The sequence below is a fragment of the Marmota marmota genome, unplaced genomic scaffold (genome assembly GCF_001458135.2).
Source record: "Marmota marmota marmota unplaced genomic scaffold, marMar, whole genome shotgun sequence".
NCBI lineage: Eukaryota > Metazoa > Chordata > Mammalia > Rodentia > Sciuridae > Marmota > Marmota marmota.
Genome location: NW_025999990.1, coordinates 21,091,613 through 21,106,941, shown reverse-complemented (window position 1 = coordinate 21,106,941; position 15,329 = coordinate 21,091,613). Strand labels below are relative to the sequence as shown.

Genomic DNA, 15,329 nt, shown 5'->3' with positions numbered 1-15,329 from the left:
GGGGTGGGGAGGGAGGGAGGGAGAGACAGGGAGAGAGAGAGAGACGGGATTGAGCCGAAGGTCACCGTAAGGTAGTCTCACTAAGTTGCCGAGGCTAGCTTAAACTCATGATCCTCCTACCTCAGGCTCCCAAGTCATGTACCACCATGCCTGGGAAGAATTTTTATTATTTTTTTTTCCTTAAATATTTTATTCTTTATTATTTGAACTTTGAGGCAATAGTAACCACTAAGTTGAAATTCCTTATAATTATTGTGTCAAATGTTAAACATTGATTACATAATGTGTTGAAAACTAAAAATTTCTTAAAGATTTATTATATTACTTTAAACATTAGAAAGATATACACCAAATTTACTATCCTATAGCATGATATACAACCCAGTACATATATTTTGACAAAATTCATGAAGATCGATACTCAAAGAGTATTTTTAGTTTTAAGTCTTTTAAAATAATATAGAAATTTTATGCAAAAATCATAAGTATTAGCTGTTTTGGCAGTGGTTTTCCTACAGTGTTGTTTTTAAAATAATGTATTATTGGTATGAATAAAAAATTTCCTCAGTAGCAACAGAAATTCCTACAATCTAAGCTACTCTGTTATGATTCTGCCTGGGTCATTGATTCCATTGTTGTTGGCCTCATTAAGTTGTTACCATTATGATTTTTTTTTTTTTTGAGGGGGAGGGTACCAGGGATTGACCTCAGAGGCACTTGACCACTGAGCCATATCTCCAGCTCTTTTTTTTTTTTGTATTATATTTAGAGACAGGGTCAGGGTCTCACTGAGTTGCTTAGCGCCTCACTTTTGCTGAGACTGGCTTTGAACTTGAGATACTCTTGCCTCAGCCTACCGAGCTGCTGGGATTGCAGGTGTGCTTATCATATTTTTATGAAAACTTGGAAGTTGAAATTCTGGATTCCATTCCCTCCCTCCTTCTCCACACACATACACACATACTCATTCCTATACACACTCCTACACACACACACACACACACACACACACACTCTCTCTCTCTCTCTCTCTCTCTCTCTCTCTGTCTCTCGTACATCCCATCTCTGAACTGTTGGTCTTTTATCCAGATTGTTGTTTCATTCTGGAGACATGCTCATTCTACTCTTGAACTAATGACTTTGGCTACAGTTTAAATACCTTGCTATATCATGACTTTCAAGGCCTTTTTCTTACATACCCTGGACATAAAGCTGTACTTCATTCTGATCCATTGGTTTGAAACTTGGGAAAATAGTGTCTTACAGGTGACCAATCCATTTTGAAACCTCATTGGTAGCTATCCATACAATGGGTTGTAGAAGTTACAGAGTCTATTGGAATATTTTTAACTAAATCCTCTATCATTTTGAGGATAGATTTTATATGGTCTTTGAGTCTAGGGCTGGGTAGAGGCTTACTGACTCTGTTCTTTTTTAAATTTTTTTCCCAGCAGTTTCTTTAGAAGTAACCTGATAAATCTTTCAGACATTGAGATTCAAACACTAGGAAGCAGATAGGGAAGAAGCTTTCTTCTTGGTAGCTTTACTCCTTTGGCTACCTGTGTCTCATCTGGAATATTTCTTTTTTTCCACAGGTCTAGGGTTGCAGTTGCGAAGTACTGAGGTGTTCCTGGCAGGGCTATCGCTTGGAAAAATGCTTTAGGTTTTGATCCATAGCTTTTTGTTCTCATTTGATTTGCATGTATAGATGTTTTGTTTGGATTAGTTGCACTGTTCTTATTTTTCTTTTGATAGTCTACATTGTTATGGGCTTTCTGAAAGTTTTAAAAACTCATACTTGGTCTTTGTTTTCTTTAGGGTTGTATTCTCTGACTTGTGTTGGGTGCCATTTCTTTATATTTAAGAATTCAATTCTGGTTGTGATATGCATTCCCCCTCCCCCATAAAGTTTTTGTTGTATGCCGGTATTGTTCACTATTCTTTTATTTCAGATTTTGATATGTTCTCTTGGCTTCTATGTTTCTTCTAGCCATAGATGAGAGGCATGCTTTCTGAGTTAATGGTTGAATGCATCTTGTATATCTGCCTTGTAGTGCTGTAGTGACCTCCTGGCATCTAAATTGTTATTTCTAGATGTTAATTTTGGGACAATCCAGTTTCAAAAAATGTTGCTAGAAAGATGAAGACTTTCCCGAGATGTCTAGTTGTTCTCTCTAGTGCTTATTCTTGCCACAAGTTTCTGATCCTCATGCCGATATTTTCCTTTGTCCTTTTCTTCTGTTAGCCTCATTGGTAGTTTTCCTAGGAAGATGAATGCACATAGCATAGATCTTTGTTAGGGAACTGTTGGGGAACAGTTCCTTTGATACCTGTTCTAAGACTTGTAAATAAGCAGGCTATAAATTTATTTGAGTTTATTAACCCTGTGGTCATCAATATTAATGTTGGTTAATCCCTCAGTAAATGAATTGGTATATTAAACTTTTGTGTTTAAGAACAAGTTGATAACATTAACACTAGAAGCTAGGAAGAAAACAAACTTTTCCTAAAGTCAAAAGAATTCATTTCAGTTAAGAAAACTAAGTAGGAATATTATCTAAGAGGTCACCTTCATGATCTGTAAATGAAAGCAAAAATAATCAGTTTAATTAATTAATGCATACATGCATACATACTGGGGATTGAACTTAGGAGAACTTTACCACTGAACTATATCCCTAGCCCTTTTTATTGTTTTTTTATTTTGAGGCAGGGCCTCACTAAGTTATTTACGGCCTTGCTAAGTTTCTGAGGCCAGCCTCAAACTTGCAATCCTCCTGCTTCAGCCTGCCAAGTTGCTGGAATTATAAGCATGTGCTACTGAGCTTGACTAAATATAATTAATTTTTAACATTTTTTTTTTTGAATGGTAAGCTAGCCATGGCAAAAGTTGACTTAATCATCTATAACTAATTAGAGGTAGGAAAGCTTTGGTCCAGAAATGGTCTCTTTTTCTTCAGAGAATCTTTTTTTTTTCCCCTGTGGTGCTGGGGATTGAACCCAGGGCCTTGTGCATGTAAGGCAAACACTCTGCCAACTGAGCTATATCCCCAGCCCAGAGAATCTAAAATTTTAAGGAGAAACAGACATGAGTTGGGGCTCATTCTGTCATCTTTAGGTTCTTTCAGGTGCTTCAGTGTCCTTTTATTAAATTTCCTCTTTTGCTTAAGAGGCCTAAGTTGGTTGGTGGTAACTGTCACACTTGTTGCATAACTTTAAAAGTGATCTGTTTTAATAGTTGAAGAAGTGCTTCATCTCCTTATTCTTTTCTCCTTCATCCATTCATCGGTAGTAAATACGGTCTCTTTAAACCTATTATTCCTAATTGTTTTCCTACCAGGTGCTCTGTACAGTCTTCTTTGCTGTTGTCATATGGCCCCGGGACCATGCATGCAGTGCTCCTGTCAGTCACACATAGTATAGTCCTTTAAGCTACATCTGAGGAAAGCATAGTAATTTAGTGAAAAACAAACCCCTGAATGGAGACATGATTTTGTTTTAGTTCCCATTGCTTAAGATCTAGGGCAATTGTCTCTTGGCTCTGGTTTTCTCTTCTGTACTATAAACAGATTAGATTAGATCTTTTTAAAAAAACACTGCTTTATATATTACATAGTGGAGTTACTTGGAAAGCGGTGCATAGTAACAATTGGGACTTTTAATTCCTCTTTTGCTTCGCAGTTTCTAAGATTCTGCTAAAGATAACATTAATTCTCTTGGTAGCCATTATCTTTGAATTCTTACTAGGTTTCTGGATAATTTGACTTCAGTTAATGCTTATGCAAATGAGCTTTTGAATTGTTGAAAAACTTTATTATTTTTTTTAATTGTTAATCTGGGGGAGAGGGATGTAGCTCAGTGGTAGAGCACTTACCTAGCGTGTACAAAACCCTGGGTTAGATGCCCTAATACTGTTGGACTGTTGGGGGGGGACCCAAATTATTAGTTTGGACCCATCTTTGTACTCTTCTGATATCTTGCAGTTTTACTCCTTATATAATACAATACACACATTTGTAAAGTGACAGAGCATTTTGGGGCCTGAAATCAGTCAGATTTGCTTTGAAATTCCTTGGCCTACAACTTTCAAGCAATTTGACCTGTGCACATTATGTAATCTATTTAAGCCTTAATTTCCTTACCTATAGAGTATGGATAATAACTTCCATGTCTCTCTCACAGGTCTGTTGTAACTGTCCAGTGAAGCCATGTGAAACTACCTTATAAACATCACGTTCTGTTGGTCATTGGTCATTAAAACCATCTCCATAGATGCTGAATAGACTCCTTTGGTGGGCATTATTTCATGACTGTAGTTTACTTAATCGTTTGGACAGCAGTGGATTAGATATTGTCCCCTACTTTAATGCTTTTTACTAGGTAATCTAGCCTATTACTATCCTAGCCTATTCTGGCCTATTACTAGCCCGTTTCTGAACAGATGGCGGGCCTCTTTCCAGGAGTCCAAGGGTCCTTGGGGCAGTGTCTTCACTGAATCATGTTTGTTGTCACTTTCATATTCTTTTAAACCTTGTGTGATACAGGTAGCGTTTAAATCAAAATTGGAATTCTCAAGTGACCTGCATTACTCACGATACACTTATTGACAGAATAACTAGTCAGGAGCCACTTCAGGAGTTCAGTTAATAAAACTCATGCCACTTGACATTTCTCACATAAGCTGAGTGGGTACTAGTCAGTGATATAGATGTGAGGACATAAGTGGCAGTGGTAGCTCAAGCTGCCTGCTTTCCACTCATGTGAGTCAGAGCTTACTCACTGCTTCATCTTGGAGGCTCTGAGTTCTCTCATTTGACTGGAATGTGGTGTTTAAGCTGTCAGTGTGAAATGGTTTTGATTTGTCAGCAAGGCAGTTCTGAGTCTCTGATAGGTCCTTTTAGGGGATATAAATTGATTGCTTCAGCCTTGTTTTTTTTTTTTTAACCAAAGCATAAGCATATCTAATTAATGAGCTAAGTGTTTCTGTTGTGACTTTCAGGATGAGATGGGTAAGATGATGCTTTCCTGGATGCATTTGTCAAGTATGAGGTCATACTTAACAAACATTTAGAAGTCTGATCTGTAACGATCTTAAAGGTATTATTACTCAAATATAGAAAAAAATTTACTTTAAGAACAAATTTTACCTATTTTGCTTACTCTTTCATTTGTTCCAACTAAGATTTGGAATCTTAATTTTGTTGTGGATATATGTATTGTCCCTTGATGAAGATGCCAGAGATTTAAATGCATCCAGGAAAGCATCATCTTACCCATTGTTAGTTAATTTGGACACAAGAGTTTATGACTGAGACAAGGCACTTGGCCTTTTTACTGCTAAACTGAGAGACAGAGAGGGTTGGGAGGTAGGCCAGATGTGGAGGAGGAGAGAAAAGGAAGAAGAATATCGATTATGGGTTTCATGAAACTTGCATAATAGTAAAAATATTGATCAGTACAACTAAAGTAATGTTGTCTTTTGGTTTTCCTTTGGTGGGGTTAATGATGCTTTTATTCTTCATCTTTGTTGCAGGTGTGTTCATCCTAGAGGGGGTGTGATTCAGAGTGTTTCTTCATGGAAACACGGCTCTGGCACACAGTATGTTAGCACCCGGCAAAACCAGTCATGGACTACTGTGACCCCCCAGCAGACTTGGGCTTCACCAGCAGAAGTTGTTGATCTTACCTTGGATGAGGATAGCAGGCGTAAATACCTACTGTAATACAATGTCACTGTGTTTCCTCTGCACTGTTTCCTCCCACTTCCCACTTCCTCCTCTTCTTTGTGACACAGAAGTTCATTGTCATAGCTTCAGCTTCAGAAGCTGTTTGTGGCATTTGTAGAATTGAAACTCATGGAAACCTCTCCACACCTTGTTTTTTTTTTTATGTTTTTTTTTTTTTAATTAAAAGAAGTCACTTAGGAAAATAACTTATCACAGAGAAAATAATTTCTTCTTTCCCTCAGTAGGAATATGAAAATGATGAATTTCATTAGACAACTTCATTTTACTTGGTGACTTTTAATCTTAGTTAAGTTGCCTTCCTTTTAGAATAATAGTTTAATTGCCAAGTAAAGTGGATTTCAGTTTCCGAATCTTGTATTTATTTTTCTGTATAATGAAATTAATATCTAGATTTGACCACTATCTGCCCACTTCATTGTAACTCCCACCTTAGGGCATTCGCACACATATCACTCAGGTCCTTATTGGCACCTGATAGGGCATGTGTATTTTAAAATCTGTCCTTAAAAATAGAAGACAGAAGTATTACAAGTGTTTTGTTCTTTCAGCTTAAGTCTTCTGCCTTCTTTCCTGACTTTACTCCTGGTTGACTTCCTCACAACACAAATAATTGACATGCCCCTTTGTATTTCTAAATACTATTAAGGTGACTTAGTTAGTCTCCTTGCTGCAATAATTCATAATGTTCTAAAGAATGTCTCCTTTGGAGCGGAAGCATTCTGGATTGGTAACCATCAAGAGGTTTTCTGGGCATGTGGAGAGAGTATTGAGAGATCAGTGGGAAAGTCTTTTTTCTTTAAACTTTTTTCCCTGATTTATTAAAATAATGGGAGAACTTAGAAAACTATTACCTAGGAAGACTATGAAAAACTGTGTGGCTTCTGAGTCTTCAGGCGCTTGCAAGTCTTGAGAGAAAAGTACCTTCTTTCAGAGCTGATCTCTCCATAAGGCGTGTATGACAACTGTTCAGTACCTACGCTGAACTGGACCTGATATCATATTTGGGTATATTTTTTCTCTTCCTTCTAAAAAAAAAATCATAAGAAAAAACAAGTCATAAGAAGTCAGTGCAAACCATATTAATGGCACTGTAAGTCTCACAGTATCAAAAAGTAATAATAGCAAAGGGTAGTTGAAACTTCAGGGAATTCAGGAAATGCCAGCATTGGAGTTTTGTGGCATTAGTTACTACCTTTTTTCCTATAACACGTAGATACTAGTGAATTATTTTAAAAGCAATACCTAGAGTTAGAACACTATGTATTGTGCACAGGGAGGTGTGAAGTAATATTGGCTCAGAAGACTTCACCTTTTGTTTTTCAGTGTTTTTGTTTGCTTCTTAAATTGTGTTTTTGTTTCCATTGTTATGGTATGAAGTTGCTATGCCCTTTGCTTTTTTCCCCAAATGCCTTGTTGGCTCTTACTGATCATAAGACCACGAGATCTGCCGTTTTCAGTTTCCATTCAGTGAGCACATATTTACCAAGTGCCTGCTCTGCATCAAGCACTGTGCAGGGTGGGTGCATGGAAGCCCTGAGATGAATGAAGGCACAGCTTGCATGTGCATGCATCAGAGTCTGCCTGGCTCTACCTGCCTGGCCTTTTCTTCTTTTTTTTAAATATAAAGACAAGTTTATTCCTTTACCCTACTTCCTGTTACTTGAGTTCTTCTGTATGCCCCTTTTTCTACAGAAATGTACTTCAGCATGTGTTCTTTGATTTTTCTATTAGCATCTCATTTGATCTGGCCTCTGTTCTTCTCCAACTTTTGATTTTTTTCCAACCTACTTTTAATTGGTCAGGCCTTTAAGATCACGAACCTCCAATTCTAGCGCCTCATGTATCATTCTTTCACATGGCTGTAATCCTAGACAAAAACCAAAGACCCAGAGGCCAGAGCGAAACAGGACCTTCTGAAGATTCACTACTGGTGTACCCTTGGACCTTCACATCTTACTTTAGGATTAATTTATTGAATTTTACTGTTACACATTTTTTTTTTACTTGAATTAAAATACTAGACAAAGCAGAAATGTACAATTTCTGGTCTGTGTTTTCCAGGAAAATCATTGGGAAGAGAGTAGAGTGGAGTATATAACTTGAAGTTCTTGCAGCTTATTTTCCCCCCAGTATCAGGTCACAGCCCCATTTTAAAGAATGTTTCTCGTATTATCTATTTTAATGTTAATAGTATGTTTTGTCCAGTTATTTCCCATGACACATTTTCTTTAGCCCCTAATAGTCATCCTCTAAGAAGAATACTTTCTGGTGTGCTTTGTGCACTGTGGATTGGAGAAGAAGTTGGATTGCAACCAAGCCCTTTTCTGACCTTTTGCTTTTACATTAGGTTGCAGTTTTTTTTCTCACTTGTTCTGTTTCCAGCTTCTTCATTACCTCACCTGATATACCAGAGCAAAGATTCAAGCATTAAGATGCAAAAAGGGAAAGGGAAGGGATGTTAGAGGCAGTGAGCTTTTTCCCCTACCTATTAGGTTGGGACTTTTCCACCTAACAACTAGAGGATGTTTCAGCTCTTCATTCATTGCTATTTCTAGAAGAGTGGAGATGTGGTTTCAGGCAAGGTATTAGTGATAAAATTCTTTGATACACAACTCACGTGACATTTGAAATTTCTTTTAAAGGAATCGTTTTCTTAACCAAACTTTTGCATTTGGTAATGTAAGTAGTTATGCTTACAGGACTTTTTTCAAAGTAATATCTCTGTTACACTCGTACAGCTGGGTCATAGATTGGCTGATCCCACCAACTTGATTAAATTCTCTGCCCCTCCAATTTGAAAAAATAGACCAGCAATCTAGCTATGCATCATCATGACTGCCCTGTAATTTTAAATTGCTGCTCACCAGTATTGTCTTTTCATTTTGATGGTGGGGCCAGACCGAGTGGACTTCAGAATTTACAATTGAGCATCCCATAAACTGTTTTTGTTGTTACCAGTTGCGAACACAAACCATATGATTTGATAATTTAGCCATTTGGTCATCTTTACTTTTGCAGATTAACACCATACATAACTTAAAATAATTGTGTTGCCTGCTTTTTTTATACCACGTCACAGGTTTTTGAAAAAGCTTGGGACACAGTTTTGTCTTTTAATCTTTTTGTTTTCATAAAGGCAAAGAACGGAGCCCCTAATCCCTGTTCTCCAGTACGTGTATATATAAAAATGATTGCACCCTAACCAAACTTCCTCATATTGTGCACTGTTTGTTTAAAATAATCACGTATTTTAGTCCAATGCTGTTGTAATTTTTCATTTTATTTAAAACACTACTTCTTATTATTTTAAAAAATTTTAAAGGGTAGTGATCTTAAAAAAAAAAATCACTGGATAACTAGGAAATATTTTTGTTGTTGTTTTGTTTTAAAGAGTACAAGGTCATCGAACCTTTTACTCCCCTTACCGTGAACGAGAAATGTCAGCCATTGTATGGCTAGGAACCAATGCACTTGGCGGTTAACAGATCTGCTGTTGCTGGGGTGTGAGCGTGGACTTGATGCAGTGACGACAAATCATTGCGTAGAAGTAATATTTTCAAATGTGCAACTCTAGTTTTTAAAATGAAATTTGGTTCGTTACATTCATTATTTAGTTTTTGTTTCCATTTAGTATTTAATGGTCTTTGGAGAAAAAAATAATAAAACAGAGTGTTATATATATATTTTTTGGTGCAAGATAAGATTTTCTGTTTTTTGAAATAAGTCTGTAGCATAAAGGTTAAACTATTTTAAGACAAAATAAAATAGAGTGTATTTAAACAATGATATTTTCTGAGGATTTTTTTTTCTGTTTGCTTCAGTTAATTACATGGTTCCTGGAGCAGCTCCCAAGTTACCTTTTGGATGTGAAAGTGGATGTTTTGTTAATAGATCATAATAAGATGCCTGATTTTTTTTCCAAGAGAGATCTGTATACTACTACCAAGATATTTTGCCAGGTATCCTGTTATCTGTCAGATCTAGAAAAAATAGCTTTACAGCTGCTTTCCTGTAGACTTTACTTCCCCTCCAGCTAGGACCAGGTTTTAGAGAGGGCTGAAAGCTTTGTAGTGCTATGGCACCTGTGCTCCTGGGAACCAAACTCACCTGCTGATCATTTTCCAGAGACTGGCACATCCGGATAAGATGCATTGACTTCCTATACTTGACATACCGTGTAGACTGTTTCAGAAATAACTTTATGAACTTTCCCCCTAGTTTGGCCCAACTTTCAAATTTTTTGTTTATCAAAATGATAGGGGCTATCATATTAACATCTCATGATTCTATGCTACACATTCAGAGGAGTGGAGATGTGGTTTCAGGCAAGGTATAAATGATAAAATTCTGTGATATATAATTCCTATGACATTGGAAATTTCTTTTAAAGGGGTTTTAACTTCACATGAGGGAGAATTAGGAGGCAAGGAGAATGAAACTTATCTTTATTAAATCACCCAACTCCTGAATCTTTTATTTACCTCAGGAATTTTTAGTTCTGGCTGCACTGAAAGAGATTGTTAACAATTAGATTTTAACAACTGTTAAAAGTAGGAAATGTTTTCAGTTTTTTTTTTTTTAATGCTTCTTTTATACTTCATTGTATTTGAGATCTAGGCATATTAGTGCCTATGGGAAACTCTTCTTTGACTCTAGAATAAAATTATTTTTCTGGGACCTTACTTTTGAATTGTTTCATCCTTGAAAACTGCCTTTAAAGGACAGATTTAAGTAAGTAAAGTCTGTGGATAGTTTTTGTTGTTGTTTTTTTGTGGTGCTGGGATTTAACCCAGGGCCTTGTGCATACAAGGCAAGCACTCTACCAACTGAGCTATATCCACAGCCCTCTGTGGGTAGTTCTTGATCTCACTTGGGCTTCTCCCTTCTATTCTGTTGGCTCTGGGCTTTTTCTTCCCTCAGTGTTTTTCACAGTAGATGCCAGCTATTTATAACTTTAGTCTAAACAGAAGAAAATTACAAATAAAACTCTTACCAAATACATACGTATTTCGTCAACTTCATTTTTGCAACCAGAGTAAGGTAAATTTCTTCTAGATTTTATTTCAACTTTGTTACTTCTCTGTGAAGGAATATTCCTTGACTTTATTGGTAGGTTTGATTTTCTTTCCTGACTCCATCTTTGAAAGCAGTGATGCACAGAAATAGAGAAGGTCCCCAGCTATAGTGGAACTTTGGGAGAATCTGTCTGGAGCAAAAGAAGGCAGTAGAAGGTAGCAGATGGAGCAATGAGCTCATAAAAAGATGCAGATGATTGTCATGAGTGTCACCGAGTCTGGAAAGAGCTCTTACTTGCCCAGGATGTCATACGATGCTATCTTGTTTGCTCACTCCAATACTGCCTATATATAGCTCTACAGGTGAAATGCCCTCTAGGTGGAAGTGGCTGTAGGCAGGGATCCCTTTGTGTGCTAAGGCTTTCTGCCAAACCTTGAAGTACCATTTGGTAGGGTGGATATATAAAGGATGGAAATGAAAGTGAGCAAAGTCAAACCTCAGTAAGGAGGGGTGGCAGCAGTGACAGGTGTGATCTGCTCCTAGATCCTGACCTACTGGTTGGGACTATCGCTTGGTTGTAAATTGAACTTGTCTACTTTCTTACTCTCCGGTGAAAGAAGCTATTCGATACCAGTTTTATCCTTTGTTCCTTTCTGTGACTGTTTCATCCTGGGAGTGGGAAGGTGAGATATTGAGTTCTAATTCATTTGGCTGATTTCTAAAGCAAAACTGACTTTTGGGTGGAAGGGGATCAGACCAGAGGGTGGATGAGTGAGCTATAATAGGCCTTGATCCAGGAAATAGGAGACCCCAGAAAGGCTATGTGTCTGCTATAATGGATTTAGCAGACACATGTAAAATTGAGACTCTTAGATTTCTAGACTGAAAATTCAGGCTGTGTAATTTTAGGGGATAATTCATTGTTCTGCAGAGCCATTAGGTTTTCAGGCAAGAACTCAAAAGAGCGACTCACTCCAAAAAGCTGTTCAAAGGGCTTCAGTTTGCTCCTCTTGCTTAAGCTTTCGGAGGGCACTGAATGACTAACACCCACACAACTTTGAATTTCTGTGAAGTTTTTATTTTCAAAGTTTTAAAAAACTGTTTGTTTCAAAGTTTCTACGTGGGATAAAAAATGGTACAGATTGTTACCCTGATTTTACAGATGGGAAAACTGAAAACTGTACAGTAACAACGTACCCCTTGAGCAGATTTTTTTTTTTTTTTTTTTTTTTTAGTATAGTACAAGGGAGGACTTTTTAAGAAAAACAAAACCTCACTTCTCTACCTAGTTTTTCATCATTCTTTTAGCTGATTTTGCTGTCTTCTGGTCTGAGAAGAAGTCTTCCTAAGTAGGTAATGCTTGATTAGTTCTCTTTTTTCTTGGACAAGTGGTCACAATTTTAAACATCATAGATCAGAACTACACATCTGAGTGTTTGTTCCAGCTCTCTCTCTGGAATAGCCATGGAAACTTTCCATAGACAGATTCCCTATCTCATAGTTTATGGAATAGGAAAATACAGATGACCAATAAACAGGAAAAGATGTTCAGACTCATGATTAATTATGGAAATACAAACTTATATTTCACATAGGTAGGACTATAATTTAAATCCAATAGAAGTCAGAATAATGGCAACTTGCTTGTCTGTCGATGGCAGCATACATAACTTTTTTCAGCAATTAAGAAAACTGGAATTGTCTAGTCAAGCTTATTAATAGTGTAGCCCCATAACCTAGCATTTCTACTTCTTGGCATAATAACCATTGGGCATTGTGGTTGTAGCCTGTATAGGGAAGTCGTGATCAGTTCATTATCTACGAATCCGCTTTCGCTTAAGGAAATAGAATAGTAGGAAATACTTGCGAACAGTATTATTATATGAAACTTTTGTTATATACTGATATACATCTGTACAAAAAGATTGCACGCGCATAGCACACTGAGAGGTAAAATACACTGTGGGTTGCAGTTAAAAAAAAAAAAAAGAAAGCCATGGTTTTAGGGACACAATGTGCTCAAAATGCTTGATGTCAGTGTTTGCATTTTTGGCAAATTCCATCAAGAGGATACATAAAGTATTTATACAGTGTTAAGCCATTGTGGAAATTAATGAATTAGAGCAATATTTATACACATATATCAGTTCCACCAACATGGATTAATCTCAGCAATGTAGAACTGGAGAAAAAACAAATTGTAGAATATGTACTATATGATACCATTTGTACAAAATCTCAGAAGACAAAATAATACTATATATTGATATAGGATACATACATCATAAGAATATAATGAAATACACAAGAAGAATAAACAGTAAGGTTTGTGTTCCCCTTTGGGAGGGGGAGATGGAAGGGACCCAGGGACTTCAACTTTATTAGTAAAATTTCTTAAATTGGAAAATGAAAACATAAGATATATGTTATTATTTTTGCTTTTTCTATATCAGTTATTTTATCATAAAATCAAGTTTTTCCTGTCTTAAACAGAATAAAAGCCATTTTATGACATTCCCAGTTCGCTAGTAGAAATAAATAAAATCTGAAACTGATTCCTTTCAGATGCCTAGAACTTTGTAGATGTCACTCAAAACTTGTACAACAACAAAAGTAAATTTGACAAATTGGACTTTATTAATATTAAAAGCTTTTGTGTTCTAAAAGACACCATAAGAAATTCAAAAGATAACTCATAGAATGGAAGGAAATATGTGCAAACCTTAAATCTGATGAGACTTTTTTTAAGGAATGGGGATCGCTCTGTTGGTAGAGGGCTTGCCTTGCAGGCACAAGGCCTTGGGTTTAATCCCCAGCACCACACACACAAAAAAAGACTTTATATATTAATATACTAAGAACTTATATTAAGAGCTTCTTAATATATTAAGAACTCTTACGAATCAGTAAAAAGAAAGCCTAATTTAAAAATGGACCAAGGATCTGAATGAGAATTTCTTTGAGAAAAATATATACTGGTTAATAAACACAGGAAGGGATGTTCAACATGGGAACATGTCACCAGAGAGATGCCACCGCATACTCAGTAGGATGTCTAAGAGCAAAAAGTCAGAACAGCAAGCATTGTGGAAATAGAGAAATTGGAACCATTGTACACTGCGAGTGGGAATAGAATTGTACAGCCACTTTGGAAAACATTTTTGGCTCATGGTTAAGCAATATTATTTGGTCATACATGATACTAATTACATGAATGGTCCTTGAAATTATGTTAAACCAGTTATGAAAGACCACATATTCTTCCATTTTGGGAAATGATTAGAACAGACAAATCAATAGAAACAAAGTAGATTAGTTGCCAGATGCTGGGGGAAGGTAAAATGGAGTGACTGCTAATAGGGGGTTTCCTTTTGGGGTGATAAAAATATTCTGTATGTAGTAGTAATGGTCACGCCCCTCTAGAAAACATTGAATTGTACATCCTGAAAGGACAAAATTTTTTTAACAGCGATTTAAAGTTTATTCCAGCTATAATGCAGTTTATTCTGACTTAAGGTAGCATCACATGGCATATTTCTGAGTCCATTCCTGAGATAGTCTTATACAGATAAGTCTTGTACTTAAATGTATTTTATAGATCTATGCAGTCTCCAGCACTAAAGGGTCATCTGGGTTTGGATCACATAGCAGTGAACAAATGGATAAAAGAACTTTAGAAATAGTTAAAGCAGGAGACCATGGTGATCTTAGAATATGGAGACAAATGCCGCCATTACTGTTGATATTTGGATGATAAATTCTTGTTGTAAATGCAACCTTAGGTGGTTTGAAGAGGTAGACTGTAGGAAAATGAATTGTCAAAAAAATGCACCACCTTGACAGCCCATAGGCTGTCATTAAGTCCCATAATTGTGGCTTGCCAAAGAAACATATTATCCCTAACTGGATCTGCAGAACATTGTGCTGGAGGGTCACAGACCAAATCACTAAGTTCCTCATTAATCCATTTCAGTGTCATAGTCTGTGCTTTTTGTCTGGCTTCTCTCTATCTCCGTGTATACTCAAAGGTTCGGCCAAAACTCTTGATTATCCAGAGAAGGATTGTCTCACACCGGCTGTGCCAGACACAGTCACTAATCATAGGTTGCACTGGGAGGGCAGGGGATGGAGGCTGGTCATGGGCTGAAGGGGTGGGAGAAATGAGTGGGGGAAACCCTTAGACTCTGAGAAGCATTGAGAACCGGAGGAAAGGATGAATTTTATAGTATGTGAATTAAAAAATACCAACAACCTTTTCAATTCAAGTTACTATGCTTTAAACTATTAATATTTTGGCATAAGAGCCACACACTTTTCTGAATATAGGTGTAAATAGTGGGGACAGGGGCTGGGATTCTAGTTCAGTGGTAGAGCACTTACCCAGCATGTGTGAGACACTGAGTTCAATCTTTAGCATCACATAAAAAAATGAATAAATAAATAAAGGTATTAAAAAAATAGTGGGGACAAAGGTATTAGGAAGGTACATCCTAGTTACATGAGACTAAGAAGACTAAGATGACTGTAATTGAAGGCGTGACCAGCTTCCTCACTGGTTACAGACTG

The 15,329-nt window shown here is 36.8% G+C and overlaps 1 protein-coding gene and 1 pseudogene across 5 annotated transcripts in view; one reads left to right on the top strand and one right to left on the bottom strand.

Moving 5' to 3' along the window:
- The window catches only part of CUNH18orf25 (chromosome unknown C18orf25 homolog), an 84,926-nt gene extending 78,994 nt beyond the window's left edge, over positions 1–5,932 (top strand). For 4 of the 5 annotated variants that reach the window (XM_048806280.1, XM_015482411.2, XM_015482412.2 and 1 more), the window contains one exon: positions 5,534–5,932. In XM_048806280.1, coding sequence (XP_048662237.1) covers positions 5,534–5,723 — 190 coding nt within the window. In that variant the 3' untranslated portion in view covers positions 5,724–5,932. Of the gene's footprint in view, positions 1–4,182; positions 4,381–5,533 lie in introns of all 5 variants that reach the window. The other variant, XR_007348825.1, reaches the window with a different exon arrangement.
- Positions 5,933–14,285: 8,353 nt separating this feature from the next.
- Positions 14,286–14,809, bottom strand: LOC107139525 (annotated as a pseudogene).
- Between the last annotated feature and the right edge of the window lie 520 nt (positions 14,810–15,329).